The sequence below is a fragment of the Entelurus aequoreus genome, linkage group LG11 (genome assembly GCF_033978785.1).
Source record: "Entelurus aequoreus isolate RoL-2023_Sb linkage group LG11, RoL_Eaeq_v1.1, whole genome shotgun sequence".
NCBI classification, from domain to species: domain Eukaryota; kingdom Metazoa; phylum Chordata; class Actinopteri; order Syngnathiformes; family Syngnathidae; genus Entelurus; species Entelurus aequoreus.
The window spans coordinates 14,789,371-14,805,748 of NC_084741.1; the positions used below are offsets into that span (position 1 = coordinate 14,789,371).

The following is a 16,378-nucleotide window of genomic DNA, read 5'->3' on the forward strand; positions in this document are numbered from 1 at the left end:
GGCACATCAGATTAGATCAGTGTGTTGCAAACTGAGCAGTTTAAAGTCCTGAATGGTTGGTTTATTCATTGTTATTTTATTTTTAAGTTTATTAGCCTGTGGAAAAAGTTGATGTTGATATTTACCTCAGAAGGCTGCAAATAGAAAAGAGGCATTCAATTTTTATTGAAATTGTATTTGATATGCCATTGATATTTTTGAATTATTATTATTTGAAACTGGATTTTGCATGTCACTATAAAGTTATATAAGCCTTGCTTGTTCAATATTCAATGCAAAACTTGTTTGGGTCCCTACATACATCTACATAGGTGTATAGAGGCCCATTTCCAGCAACTATCACTCCAGTGTTCTAATGGTACAATGGGTTTGCTCATTGGCTCAGAAGGCTAATTGATGATTAGAAAACCCTTGTGCAATCATGTTCACACATCTGAAAACAGTTTAGCTCGTTACAGAAGCTACAAAGCTGACCTTCCTTTGAGCAGATTGAGTTTCTGGATCATCACATTTGTGGGGTCAATTAAACGCTCAAAATGGCCAGAAAAAGAGAACTTTCATCTGAAACTCCACAGTCTATTCTTGTTCTTAGAAATGCAGGCTATTCCACAAAATTGTTTGGGTGACCCCAAACTTTTGAACGGCAGTGTATATATATTTTTTAACACATTTACATAGTCATTGGGTCCTATTGTTCAGTCTCACAAGGCTATTGGATCGTACATTTGTTTATAAGTCACGCTTTCTGGCCATGAACTCACACAACCTCTCAAGGTTTCATTCGAACGGACTGGATTCATCAGATTCAAGTAATTAAAATGTCTTTAATATTTTTTTTGGTTGTTATTACAATGTCTAGAGCATGTACATATGTAGTTATTGTGGAACAGATGCATCCAATTTCATTTAGAGCTTGTTATATAATTGTTATATAACACTGGGTGAATGTGGTAGTCAAATAGCTGGCTTGTTGCAGTGGGCTCAAACAGGTTGTATTCCCTCCACTACATCACTGGCTGAAGTATTTTCTCTATACATGGATAGTATACATTCTACAGACGTTTTACAGACTGTTTTTAGGACTTTCACCACCAATGAAAGTCTTCATGACCAATGTCATGAAAAGAAAAAGAGGGGGGAAAAAGCGTTTTTTAAGAGTTTTATCTTGTTTCATATTTTTTTATATTTGTAATAAATGACTTCATAAAAATATAACTAATGTGTGATTATTTTTAATGGTATATACCGTTATGGGGCTAAGTAAGCAATCAACCCTGCAAATGAACCCTTAGTTGTTCAGACAACGTGAGTACAAATACAGAAATTCTGCTCCCAGCAAAGCCTGATGTTGCAATATTACAACATTTCTCTAAAAACATACATAAAAATTTTTTTTTAATTATTCAATTTCTGCATCAAATGCCTCCTACAACAACATCTGAAAGGTCAAATATGTTTTTTTTTTAGGTTTTTCTATATTTGGGTCTTCATATTTTTTTATATAAATGACTTTATAAAAATATAACTAATGTGTAATTATTATTAATGGTATATACCGTTATGGGGCTAAGTAAGCAATCAACCCTGCAAATGAACCCTTAGTTGTTCAGACAACGCGAGTACAAATACAGGTTTTTAATGAGCGTATGTTTTTACGCAAAGTTTTCTCCCTCAGAACGTGACTTTTCAGTCACTCTCCAAACTTCCTCCCTCCTCCTGCACCCGGCCGGTTACTCTTAAAGACAACAGATGATTAGATTAGAATCACCTACCGGCTGTGTCTCGCCGTCAGCACATGATGGCACTCGTCCTCAGCACCACGGACAGCGGCAGTGCTGGCTACACCTCCACCCACAGTACCTTTTTTAATGTATCAGTACTGTGGTACTCTATTAGTACCTGTATACCCTACTAGAATCTTTCCGTGTGCCAACCGCCCGGTCGGGTTTGGTTTTGAAGAATCTTGACGTGCAGGGTAGACCTGTTCTACCCCGGTCTAGTAGGTGGTGCCAACCTATCTACCGCATCACCGCACCTCTCGGCCCCCTTGCATGTGGACTGTAACGACCTAAAGGGGAGAAGAGTTCACAATCTGCACCAAGGTGCCGCGCGTCCTTCATGGCGGAACGAAGGAAACTACGTCGAGCGGAACCCGTTCACGGCTGACTGTCGGGGGCATAACCGAAACTGAAAGTTCTTTCAGCTGACGTCTCAGAGAGACGGCGTTTCAAATTCAAACTTCATGTTGTGGTTTAAGAGGCGTTGAGGAGATGGGGAAGAGAGCACCGCGCGCGGGGGCGGAGCCTGTCGAAAGCTGCGGCCAGTCGGAGGGCGGCGTGGAGATCCGCTGGGCCAAACTCGCCCTGGCAACACAATAGAGCGTCAGAAAGATGGCGTACAGGTGGACAGATGGCAGTGTGATGAGGGACGAGCTGATTAGTAAATTAATGTGTATGTGTGTGTGTGTGTGTGTGTGTGTGTGTGTGTGTGTGCGTGTGTGTGTGTTCTTGTATTTCTACCCTTCTTGAAACATCAACAAGGAAAAGTAGCCTCCATATGAGAAGGTTAGGACATAAATCATGGTCCCAATACGGAAAACAATTGCATCTAATAGAGAGCCAAATACTAGAGTCCGTGAACATTGCTCCAAAGTCAGGATTTTTTTGTTGTTGATTTAATGTGCTTACAAAAGTAAACATTGACAGGTGCAAAGGCAGCAATATATGATAAAACAAGACGGCAGGTAAAGAAGGACTTACCTGTTCATCCCCGAAAAAACCCGGAAGGTGAACTGACAGCTGATTTTACGACTTCCGGTGCGACGTAAGACAACCCGCGTCCCATATGTGACCACAAAATTAACATATACACTACGCTACTAAGACTATAGTGGCCATTAACAGTTAGATTCTACAGCTGGGTTGCCCAAAGTGCGGCACAGGGGCCATCTGTGGTCCCCGACTCCTTTGTCATCGGCCTTAAGCACATTACAAAAAACAAAAAATAGAGAATGTCTTATTTGCACCCCCTGGTGGTGACATCTGTCAAAATGAGGGTGGTCCCAAAAAGGAGGGATTTTTCACATTGACTGTGTGTCGCTTTTAAAAGTGCTCCCCCTCTGGTCAACATATGAAATAACAAGTGTGTGTAAAAAAAATTGAAGTGCTCCCCCTCTGGCCAACATATGTAATAACAAGTGTGTGTGAGGAATTGAAATGCGCCCCCTTTGGCCACAATTAATTAAAAAAATATATATATATGTAAATAGAGACATTCTGTAATAACTTGAAGTAAATAATGAACATTAAAAACCAATTACAAACAAAAATGTTAAAAAAATAAAATAACTAAAAGCAGTCTTTTTCTCACAATGTGTCGACTTTTTTCTTATAAAATTGGGAACAGTTTCTCATATTCTTTCTGTTTCTGTAATATTGCAATATATTCTCGTAAAATTATCACTTTTTTAATGTAAAATTATTACTTTTTAATGCAAAATGGCAACATTCGTCATATAAAATTCTGAATTTTCAAAAATGTTTTTGTTGTTCTTGTAAAATAGTAAAACATTTTGAGTAAAATGATGACTTTTGTCAACTTTTTGCCAAGTAAAATTCTGATTATTATTATAATATTGCCAACATTTTTAAGTTTTCTTATAAAATTCTGACTTTTGTCGAGTAAAATTACGACTCTTTTCATAAAATTGCCAACATTTTAAGCTTTCCTTGTAAAATTGCGACTGTTATTGAATAAAATTCCAACTTTTATCATAACATTGCACAAATGTTCAGTTTTTCTTGTCAAATTTTGACTCGCGTTGAGTAAAATGACGACTTCTATTATAATGCTGCCAAAATTCTAAGTTTTTCTTGTGAAATTGTGACCTTTTTCTTGTGAAATTCCAACTCATTTTTCACAACAAGCTTTTTTTATATTTGCATAGTATGTATATATTATTAATGTTGTAAATACACATCTTTATATATCTAGTAAGGCTGGTCCTAAAGAGGGAGGCGTGTGTGTGTGTGTGTGTGTGTGTGTGTGTGTGTGTGTGTGTGTGTGTGTGTGTGTGTGTGTGTGTGTGTGTGTGTGTGTGTGTGTGTGTGTGTGTGTGTGTGTGTGTGTGTGTGTGTGTGTGTGTGTGTGTGTGTGTGTGTGTGTGTGTGTGTGTGTGCGTGCGTGCGTGCGTGCGTGCGTGCGTGCGTGCGTGCGTGCGTGCGTGCGTGCGTGCGTGCGTGCGTGCGTGCGTGCGTGCGTGCGTGCGTGCGTGCGTGCGTGCGTGCGTGCGTGCGTGCGTGCGTGCGTGCGTGCGTGCGTGCGTGCGTGCGTGAATTGAAGACGCCAGCGGGCCGTAGTTTGGACACCGCTGCTTTACACTGTTCCTTTCAATAATATACATAATATCAAATAACTAAAATGTCGATATTTTTATTTGCGAATCGATATCAGATTGTAACGACCCGGTATTGGCGGTTTCCACTGTAGTCAGGATTTGATTCAGCGTTGCTCATGCGAGTGAGCACGCTCTGTGTTACTTAAACGTGATGATTCATCATAATAACAAAGCTTGTCCTTCAATTGACAGAACGTAGCGTTCGTGTGTGTGTGTGTGTGTGTGTGTGTGTGTGTGTGTGTGTGTGTGTGTGTGTGTGTGTGTGTGTGTGTGTGTGTGTGTGTGTGTGTGTGTGTGTGTGTGTGTGTGTGTGTGTGTGTGTGTGTGTGTGTGTGTGTGTGTGTGTGTGTGTGTGTGTGTGTGTGTGTGTGTGTGTACGTGTTGTCATGGAGTCTTTATGTCGTTGAGACCCGACGGGAAGTCCGGGAGCCCTCATCGTCGCCACGCTACATTTGTGTTGAGGCCATTCTATCCCGGGCAGGCACACGCCGATTGTGTGTTTTCCACGACAAAGTGCGTACACGCCATACCCTCATCTCCCGCTCGTTAATGAGCCTTCTATCAATGCACACGTGTTTTTATTCCGACCAAAAGGAAGTCTCATTACGTGGGTTCACGCCCTTTACCCTGCTGTTCTTACCTGATGGGAGGCTTGAAGGTTAAGTGGAGGCCGTCCATCACTTCCTGTCGCCTCCTCATCCTCCTCGCCTGAATTGCACGAGCTTGAGTCATCCACAACTTGCCTTCAGTGGAGACGTCGCAGCGGGAGTCCAGTCTTAATCAGTGCGCCCGCAAGTCGTACGCTCCTCAATTAGCCGTGGGACGCCGCGCGTGTTTGTGTGTGTGTGTGTGTCCCCACATCGCCGCCATCGGAGTAAAAAATATGTTAATTCTCGGGATACACAAACATCCAATTGTAGCGAGTTTTGATGCTTTTGGATGATAAAGAAGTCAATCAATTATGAAAAGTTAAAGTTAAAGTGCCACTGATAGTCACACACACACTAGGTGTGGCGAAATTATTCTCTGCATTCGACCCATCACCCTTGATCACCCCCTCGGGAGGTGAGGGAAGCAGTGAGCAGCAGCGGTGGCCTCGCCCAGGACTCATTTTTGGTGATTCAACCCCCAATTCCAACCCTTGATGCTGAGTGCCAAGCAGGGAGGTAATGGCTCCCATTTTTTATAGTCTTTGGTATGACTCGGCCGGGGTTTGAACTCACAACCAACGTTCCCTCTAAGGTGCGCGCCTGTGCAATTGCGCACTGCTCAAGCGTCCTCTGCGCACGGCAAATCTATGCCACGCACAAAATCAAATAAAATTAAAGCTGCAAGCAGCGTTGGTCGGGCCCGCATATTTGGCAGGTGCTAGTCCTAAGTGGTCAGTGTATGAAATCTAGCTCTAAGTCAGACCTACATAGAGGTTTTTGTTTCATGTCTCTACGATATTCGTACTGGGAGTTAGAGGAAGTTGTGTCTGTGTTTTTTTCCTAAGTGCTGCGGCACAGTGGTTATTTTCTTTGAAGGCTCGTAAAATCAAAACCGTAGCACTTATCCAAACTCTTTGAGTATCCGTCAATCAGAAGGGTTCAATCTCTCTCAATGGTAGTAGTTTGAAGCCGAAACGACAAACGCGCTCAGAGGAGATAATGTTTGATGTTTGGTGACCGGTTTTAGCAAACATTTTGTTTTGAAGGAGGGATTGCAAACTTCCTGTTGATTTTTGCTAAAAGATGTCAATCTATGAAATGTAGGTCTAGGTGAGACCTACATATAGGTTGTTTCATGTCTCTAAGACGTTCCTACCGGAAGTTACAAGCAGTTTTGTCTGTGTTTTCCTCTGAGGAGCAGTTTTGTCTGTGTTTTATTCAAAAATTGCGCTAGAGCGCAATTTTGAGTTTTGGGGTTCGGTTTTTTTATTAGATCGCAATTCCCGCCAGTCCTGATGTGTGTGAAAAGTTTGGTGAGTTTTGAAGTATTTTAAGGGGGTCAAATTACAGCTCAAAGAGGCAAAAATGACTGTTTTTAGTACAATTTTGTCTTGAAGGGGGATTTGCCAACTTCCTGTTGGTTTTTGCCCGAGGATGTTAATTATGAAATGTAGGTCTAAGTGAGACCTACATAGAGGTTTTTGTTTCATGTCTCTACGATCTTCCTAATGGGAGTTACAGGCAGTTTGTTTTTTGTTTCTTCCTAGGGGGCGCTAGAGCGCAATTTAGATTTTTGGGGTTTGGTTTTCTGCCTAAAGTGTTGTGTACGCGTTTTTTGATGTGTGTGTAAAATTTGGTGAGTTTTGAAGCATGTTAAGGGGGGCAAAGTAGTGCACAAAGCTGCGGAAAAATAATAAAGAATAATAATAATAATAAATCCTTACAAATTCAATAGGTCCTTTCGTCCCATTGCAAAAGGACTCCCTTTGGGATTCCTTTGACAATGGGCCGTGCGGGCCCTAAAAATAAGCGCATAACAATTTTCGACACACGGACACGACAGAGAAAACAGTTTTCGTCATCATTGTTCAAATATTGTAACGTCTGTCGAGACGCTTTGAGGACATGAATTCCGTCCACCGCTTTACTGAGCAAAACTCTTTATTGTCGGCCATAAACACATCACCAAAACATTAGTAAAAAAAAATGATATCTAGCAAAAGTGGTCATTTTCTGCAGTACAAACCAGACCAAAAGCACTTTTGTTATATCAACAGCAGCCGCTCGCTCTTTTTCACTTGCGCCAACACATGCACATATGGCACTTAGCCAGTGATGCGTTTACAGCCACACAAAAAGTCGGACAACTCCAACACCACACCTAAAGTGTCATTCCAGGTCGTTACACTATGATTTACCAATCAAATGTGTGCTTGTTCTACTGTCATTTATTAGGAATCTTCATTTATAAATATCAATCATGAAATGCTGTTAGTATATGAAATAAATACTAATAAAAATATATTTTTATTTTTTTTATATAAATTAAAATCATTTTCTTGAATAAAAAAGAAAGTAAAACAATATAAAACAGTTGCATAGAAACTAGTAATTAATGAAAGTGTTCCTACCTGCACGCCTTGTCCGGAATAGTCCGTTTGCATCCCGGGAGAACAAACCTCGCAGTAAGCTGCAAAATCCCCGCCGTGACAAAAATGGGATAAGGAAAAAGATCACCGTCTAGATTTTCGAGGATTCGTTACTTTTCTAGTTCTTAATGGATTTCCGGACCTCAGAAGAAGCCCTTTTCTATTTCCTGGCTCAAGCAAACCACGTTGAAGATGGCTTATGCCGCAGACCCCGCGGTCGTCAACCCACCAGGGCAAAACCTTCTTAACGCCAAAATCTCGTTTAGTTGAATCCTCTAAAAGTAAGAGCTTGTGCGCCGCTTCCTGTTTGCAGCAGTGGGCTGACCTATGACCCAGATGCGTCATAGGTGCACCTCGGTTCATCCTTGAACAGCGTCGTGACACAAACACCGTGTGCACTTTGGTTAGACCAAGATTCCTGTTCCTCCGCTTGTGTTCTGTAAATTGCAAAACTTCCTCCGTTTAGTTCATTCCCTTTCGACCTGAGAGCGCTGCCGGCTGACCGACTGCAGACTGAGTTCTTCACATGTTTATTTCAAGTTGCGTCTCCCCGTCGTCGGGGCTAAAATGTTCCGTTTTGATATTTCCTGCGTAGGCGCGGACGACTTGAGCAGGTCTTGGGGGTGTCCAAACCTTTTCCAGCGAGGGTTGCTTGCAGAAAAATGTACCACTTTATTATATTTTCCACGTTCAAGATACTAAAACCAACACAACGTAGGTCCCAAGACCACAGTCGTCAGCCATTTAGCTTTTTTAGAGTCCAATATTTACTGGGGAATTTGGGCCAGATCCATTTAGGTTGTCATAGTTATAATAATAATAATAATAGATTTTATTTGTAAAAATCACTTTACATTGAGTAAACAACCTCAAAGTGCTACAGTGTATTAAAAATAAATAAATAAATACAAAAATAAAAAGATAATAAAAAATAAATAAAATAGAACAGCCAAATAGCTAAAACTAGTATGCATACATCTAAAAAAAGGCTTTTTTAAAAAGAAGGGTTTTTAAGCCTTTTTTAAAAGCATCCACAGTCTGTGGTGCCCTCAGGTGGTCAGGGAGAGCGTTCCACAGACTGGGAGCGGCGGAGCAGAAAGCCCGGTCTCCCATTGTTCGTAGCTTTGTCCTTGGAGGTTGGAGGAGATTAGCCTGTCCGGAGCAGGGGGGGGGGGGGGTTGGCTTTGAGGTAGAGGGGGAGGGCACTGGTGGGTTTGTAGGGAGACTTTGTATTCAATCCTGAGTGGAACAGGAAGCCAGTGAAGGGATTTGAGAGTTGGTGTGATATGGTCGTATTTCCGCACTCTCATCAGGATCCTAGCAGCACTATTCTGTACGTATTGCAGCTTCTGGATGTTCTTGCTAGTTGATGACACATTCTAGCTGTGAAACGACTGCGACGGCTAATGCTAGTGTTTTTCTTCCAAGTAACATTATCACTGGAGGACGAGAAATAGCTAGACATGCTATATACACACCATAGGACAATGCAATAAGCTATGCTAACCCCTAAACGAGAGCTCTTCAATTCTACAGTGATAAGATCAATATTTATTTATTTTATCCCCAAGTCTTTTGTTTTTGTTGTTGTTTCTGTTATTGCAAACCCAAGAAAAACGTTGCATTAGGGACTTGAACCTAGCAGACTACAAGACATTGATTCAACGTTGATTATGCATTAATGTCCTTTAAAAACTGACTTTGAAACGACGTCGCAAGATTTTTGTATTTGTAAATTGAGACAACGTTGATGTGCAACGTTTGGATCCACGTTGTTGGTTGGGAAGTGACCAAAATTCAACGGTCGAATCAACCTCACAACCTGACGTCCATTAAACGTCTATTGTCGTTTCAACATTGTATTTGTGTTGTGGAATATTGGTTGGGAAATGACCAAATTTCAATGGTCAAATCAACGTCAGAACCCAACATTGATTAATGGTTGCAAAAAGCATGTTGTTTCAATGTTATGTTTGTGTTGTAGAATATTGGTTGGGGAAATAACCACATTTCAATGGTCGAATCAACGTCAAAACCGGACATTGAATGAACGTTGTCTAAAAGCATGTTGTTTCAATGTTGTATTTGAGTTGTAGAATATTGGTTGGGAAATGACCAAATTTCAATGGTCAAATCAACGTCAGAACCCAACATTGATTAAATGTCATCAAAAAGCATGTTGTTTCAACGTTATTTTTGAGTCGTAGAATATTGGTTGGGAAATGACCAAATTTCAATGGTCAAATCAACGTCAGGACCCAACATTGATTAAACGTTGCAAAAAGTATGTTGTGTCAACGTTATTTTTGAGTTGTAGAATATTGGTTGGGAAATGACCAAATTTCAATGGTCAAATCAACGTCAGAACCCAACATTGATTAAATGTCATCAAAAAGCATGTTGTTTCAACGTTATTTTTGAGTCGTAGAATATTGGTTGGGAAATGACCAAATTTCAATGGTCAAATCAACGTCAGGACCCAACATTGATTAAACGTTGCAAAAAGTATGTTGTGTCAACGTTATTTTTGAGTTGTAGAATATTGGTTGGGAAATGACCACATTTCAATGGTCAAATCAACGTCAGAACCCAACATTGATTAAATGTCATCAAAAAGCATGTTGTTTCAACGTTATTTTTGAGTCGTAGAATATTGGTTGGGAAATGACCAAATTTCAATGGTCAAATCAACGTCAGGACCCAACATTGATTAAACGTTGCAAAAAGTATGTTGTGTCAACGTTATTTTTGAGTTGTAGAATATTGGTTGGGAAATGACCAAATGTCAATGGTCGAATCAACGTCAGAACCTGACTGTCATGATCCATGGTCTGGATCATGTTTTGTGTTTTCGGTTTGTTTTTGGACTCCCTCAGTTCCTGGTTGTGCACTTCCTTGTTTGAGTTTGTTACCATGGTTACGTATTATTTTCACCTGCCTCTGTTATTCGGGAAGCACACCTGTGCCTAATCAAGAGACACTATTTAAGCCTGCTTTTGTTCACTCGTCCTGGCTTCCTTGTTTGCGGTAAGCAACAGTCATGTTTCTGTATTCTTGTTCTTGATTCTGTGCCTAGTTGTCAGACTCTGTGCTAAAGTTGTTGTCTTAGCTTCCCGTGCGTTCGGCACGCTTTTCTTTTGCTTGTTTTCTGTTTGGCTATGATTTATGTTAAATAAACCATCTCTTACCTTCACGTTTTCGTCCGGAGTGTCCATTTGCATCTTGGGAGAACAAAATCCGCATCATCATGCGCCCCGATCATGACACTGACATTGATTAAATGTTGTCAAAAAGCATGTTGTTTCAATGTTATTTTTCAGTTGTAGAATATTGGTTGGGAAATGACCAAATTTCAATGGTCAAATCAACGCCAGGACCCAACATTGATTAATGGTTGCAAAATGTATGCTGTTTCAATGTTATTTTTGAGTTGCAGAATATTGGTTGGGAAATTTACCAAAATTCAATGGTCAAATCAACGTCACAACCTGACATTGATTAAACGTTGCAAAAAAGCATGTTTCAACGTTATTTTTGAGTTATAGAATATTGGTTGGGAAATAACCAAATTTCAATGTTCGAATCAACGTCACAACCTGACATTGAATGAACGTTGTCAAAAAGCAATTTTTTTCAATGTTGTATTTGTGTTGTGGAATATTGGTTGGGAAATGACCAAATTTCAATTGTCAAATCAATGTCAGAACCTGACATTGATTAAATGTCGTCAAAAAGCATGTTGTTTCAACGTTAAGTTTGAGTTGTAGAATATTGGTTGGGAAATAACCAAAATTCAATGGTCAAATCAACGTCACAACCTGACATTGATTAAACGTTGCAAAAAGTATGTTGTTTTAACGTTATTTTTGAGTTGTGGAATATTGGTTGGGAAATCACCAAAATTCAATGGTCAAATCAATGTCACAACCTGACATTGATTAAACGTTGCAAAAGCATGTTTCAATGTTATTTTTGAGTTGTAGAATATTGGTTGGTAAATGACCAAATTTCAATAGTCAAATCAACGTCAGGACCCAACATTGATTAAATGTCGTCAAAAAGCATGTTGTTTCAACGTTATTTTTTAGTTGTAGAATATTGGTTGGGAAATAACCAAATTTCAATGGTCAAATCAACGTCAGAACCCAGCGTTGATTAAATGTCGTCAAAAAGCATGTTGTTTCAACGTTAAGTTGGAGTTGTAGAATATTGGTTGGGAAATCACCAAAATTCAATGGTCAAATCAATGTCACAACCTGACATTGATTAAACGTTGCAAAAAGCATGTTTCAATGTTATTTTGAGTTGTAGAATATTGGTTGGTAAATGACCAAATTTCAATAGTCAAATCAACGTCAGGACCCAACATTGATTAAATGTCGTCAAAAGCATGTTGTTTCAACGTTATTTTTGAGTTGTAGAATATTGGTTGGGAAATGACCAAATTTCAATGGTCAAATCAACGTCAGAACCCAGCGTTGATTAAATGTCGTCAAAAAGCATGTTGTTTCAACGTTAAGTTTGAGTTGTAGAATATTGGTTGGGAAATAACCAAAATTCAATGGTCAAATCAACGTCACAACCTGACATTGATTAAACATTGCAAAAAGTATGTTTTTTCAACGTTATTTTTGAGTTGTGGAATATTGGTTGGGAAATTGTGAAGTGAAGTGAAGTGAATTACATTTATATAGCGCATTTTCTCAAGTGACTCAAAGCGCTTTACATCATGAAACCCAATATCTAAGTTACATTTAAACCAGTGTGGGTGTCACTGGGAGCAGGTGGGTAAAGTGTCTTGCCCAAGGACACAACGGCAGTGACTAGGATGGCGGAAGTGGGGATCGAACCTGCAACCCTCAAGTTGCTGGCACGGCCGCTCTACCAACCGAGCTATACCGTCCCTAAATTACCATAATTCAATGGTCAAATCAACGTCAGGACCCAACATTGATTAATGGTTGCAAAAAGTATGTTGTTTCAACATTGTATTTGTGTTGTAGAATATTGGTTGGGAAATGACCACATTTCAATGGTCAAATCAACGTCAGAACCCAGCGTTGATTAAACGTCGTAAAAAAGCATGTTGTTTCAACGTTATTTTTGAGTCGTATAATATTGGTTGGGAAATGACCAAAATTCAATGGTCAAATCAACGTCAGGACCCAACATTGATTAATGGTTGCAAAAAGTATGTTGTTTCAACGTTGTATTTGTGTTGTAGAATATTGGTTGGGAAATGACCAAATTTCAATGATCAAATCAACGTCACAACCCAACATTGATTAAATGTCGTCAAAAGTATGTTGTTTCAACGTTATTTTGAGTTGTAGAATATTGGTTGGGAACTAACCAAATTTCAATGGTCGAATCAAATAAAAATAAAGTCTCTCAGTTTGAAAATTAAGTATCTTGTCTTTGCAGTCTATTCAATTTAATATAAGTGTAAATATTGACTTTCTGTGTTGGTTTTGGAATATTTTGTACCATGGATGGGTGGGTCACAACCTGACATTGATTAAACTTTGCAAAAAGCATGTTTCAACGTTGTTTTTGAGTTGTAGAATATTGGTTGGGAAATGACCAAATTTCAATGGTCAAATCAACGTCAGAACCCTGCATTGATTAAACGTTGTCAAAAAGCATTTAGTTTCAACGTTGTATTCGTGTTGTAGAATATTGGTTGGGAAATTACCAATTTCAATGGTCAAATCAAATCAAAATAAAGTTTCTCAGTTCTAAAATTAAGTATCTTGTCTTTGCAGTCTATTCAATTGAATATAAGTGTAAATATTGACTTTCTGTGTTGGTTTTGGAATATTTTGTACCATGGGTGGGAAAATGACTGTCCCATCGCGTCTATTCCGCTATTTTACTGCAAATTTGCGACTTTGTGGAATATCTCCGGTCTCCTTCTGAGTCGTCGTGATCATTTCTGCTCTTCAAAGTGGCTGCTTTTATTAATCCCTGGATTGATTAATTGATTGATTGAGACTTGTATTAGTAGATTGCACAGTACAGTACATATTCCGTACAATTGACCCCTAAATGGTAACACCCCAATAAGTTTTTCAACTTGTTTAAGTCGGAGTCCACGAGAGGGGGCGATTGTCCAAATGAGAAGCCTGTGGATCGTTTTTTTTTGAGTCTTGGTGTTTTGGTTGTCGTTTATATGGAATGGCGCCCGGCCGTGTTCCCGTGCTCCGGCCTGGCTTGTTGATCAAAGTCCTAGTCCAAGCAAATGTGTGTAAAATGTGCTTCCTCCTCCTCTCTGACTGCCTCAGACGTTGCGAAAGAAAGGCTTTAACGGCTGCAACAGCCCCGAGCCCGACGGCGACGACTCCATCGACCAAAGTCCGCTAAACGACGACAAGTACCGCAAGACCGAGGACCTGGACAGCCTCTTCAAGCGCTACGGCGTGAGTACCATCACACTCTTGTCACCTTGTCTAACCCCGCCTCTCTTCTTCTTCTTCTTCTTCTTCTTCTTCTTCTTCTTCATCTTCTTCTTCTTCTATCCACCTCCTCCTCCTCCTCCTCTTCTGTTGCCGGGGCAATGAAGGCTCTGAACAAGAAAGAGCACCGGGACTCTGAGAGCCCAGACCCCGAGGAGCCCTTCTCCCTCACGCCCCGCACTGAGGAGAAATACAAAAAAATTGACGAGGAGTTTGATAAAATGATGCAGAACTATAGGCTGTCAGTGAGTACCGCCATGCCTCTGTGTAACCCCGCCCCTTACCCCTCTTCATGCTGCCTCCGCCGCTGACCGGGTGTCCGGCGGTTTTTTGGGACTGCCGAGGGCGGCCGCTGACTACTCACAGAGCACTGGCATTCACCATCCTCACTCCCCCCCGTCCTGGTCCACGTAACCCCTCACCCGGCACATCACCCCGCTAACGGTGTGTGACTGAGACCCCCGCAGCGGTCCTCTCTTTATGAACTTACTCTTATTATTCCCCGAGTACGGCGGTACCCCCGCACATCCCCCCAAGCCTTTTTGAACGCAGCCATCGGCCAAGTCTTGGCGTGTGCACCAAGTCCAGGAAGGGTGCGGGTCTTTGGCCCACCCAACGATTCGATTGCGATTCCCGGAGTGACGATTTGATTCATAATCGATTCTCATTTCAACACAATTCTCAATTCAAACCGATTTTCGGTATAATAATCATTATGAAACTTTTTTTTTAAAATCAGGTTATAGGTTAGAAAAGCTCCTACTGGTTGCATGGCGATAACCTAAAAATGTATTTAAAAAAAAAAGATTCTTATTTGAAATTTTGTTTTTAAAATATGTATATTTTTTTTGCTATTTTTGTTAAAAAAAAATCGGTTTAGATCAAAATTGCGATTCAGATCAACATCGTTTTTTGTTTTTTTTGTGCACCCTTAAAATCCAGTTTACCTTTTTTAACCATGTCCTACTAAATCAGGGGTCGGCAGCCCAAAAGGCTAAAAGAGCCGTATTGGACCAAAAAAAAAAAAATCTTAAATCTTAAAAGCCTAATATAAGTGTTATAATGTAGGCAACACATGATGTAAGTGTCTATATTAGTTATAATAGCCTACTATCAAAATGACTTTAAAAGTCTTGTATAAGTGTTATAATGAAGGCAACACATGATGTAAGTGTCTATATTAGCTATATTAAAAAAAGAGCTTAGAACATTTAAAAAAATAACATTATAGGGACAAGCGGTAGAAAATGGATGGATGGATTATAAATATATAAAAACTTTTTATCTATGGATAGGTCTGAAGCTGTTGAAAATATTAAATTGTTTAAAGTTTAAAAAAAATATATATATATATATATATGTATATATATATATATATATATATATATATATATATATATATAATATATATATATATATATATATATATATATATATATATATATATATATATATACTGTATATATATATATATTATATATATATATATATATATATATATATATATATATATATATATATATATATATATATATATATATTATATATATGACTTACTTATAACACTTTCTTGAGTGTGTCCCTTTTTTCGGCTAAGAAGGCAGAGTGTGAGTTTTTAGAGAAAAAAAACTGTCATTGTTCCAAAAATAATAATGCATCAAAATCAGTGTTGTTATGAATTATTAACTTATTAAAGACTCTAATTACCTCATCTAAAATATTCCACTTTGCAACTTGTTTTTGAAAAATATTGCATATTTTGTGTTTTTTTCCCACCGATAAAAAGTGCTTATTTAGTTTTTTGTTTTTGTTTTTTACAAAAAGAGCATAAAACGTTAAAAAAAACAAAAAAACATTACAAATATTTTAAAACTTTATATCTATGGATAGGTCTGAAGCTGTTGAAAATGTTAAAGCGTTGAAAGTTTAAAAACAAACAATCTTACACTTTCTTGAGTGTGTCCCTTTTTCGACTAAGGAGGTTTTGGAAGAAAAAAACCTGGCATTGTTCCAAAAATAATAATGTTTCAAAATCAGTGTTGTTATGAATTATTGACCAAATAAAGGCCCTAATTACCTCATCCTAAAGTATTCCACTTTGTAACTTGCTTTTTTGGAAAATATTGCATATTTTTCCTATAACCAAAGTTGAGTTTTTGTTTTTGGGTTTACAAATTTAGCATAACATATTCAAAAAAAATAACATTGCAAATATCTAAAAACTTTATATATGGATAGGTCTGAAGCAGAATTTTAAAGAGTAATAATGCATCAAAATAAGTGTTGTTATGAATTATTGACCAATTAAAGGCTATATACATACATATATATATATATATATATATATATATATATATATATATATATATATATATATATATATATATATATATATATATATATATATATATATATATATATGTGTGTGTGTATAATATATACTATATA

At 38.7% G+C, this 16,378-nt stretch overlaps 1 protein-coding gene across 4 annotated transcripts in view; it reads left to right on the forward strand.

Annotated features, from left to right (window-relative positions):
- Positions 1 to 16,378, forward strand: part of mef2d (myocyte enhancer factor 2d) — a 296,690-nt gene that overhangs the window by 208,712 nt on the left and 71,600 nt on the right. For all 4 annotated transcript variants that reach the window (XM_062062583.1, XM_062062585.1, XM_062062584.1 and 1 more), the window contains exon 4: positions 13,760 to 13,894. In XM_062062583.1, coding sequence (XP_061918567.1) covers positions 13,760 to 13,894 — 135 coding nt within the window. The remainder of the gene's footprint in view (positions 1 to 13,759; positions 13,895 to 16,378) is intronic.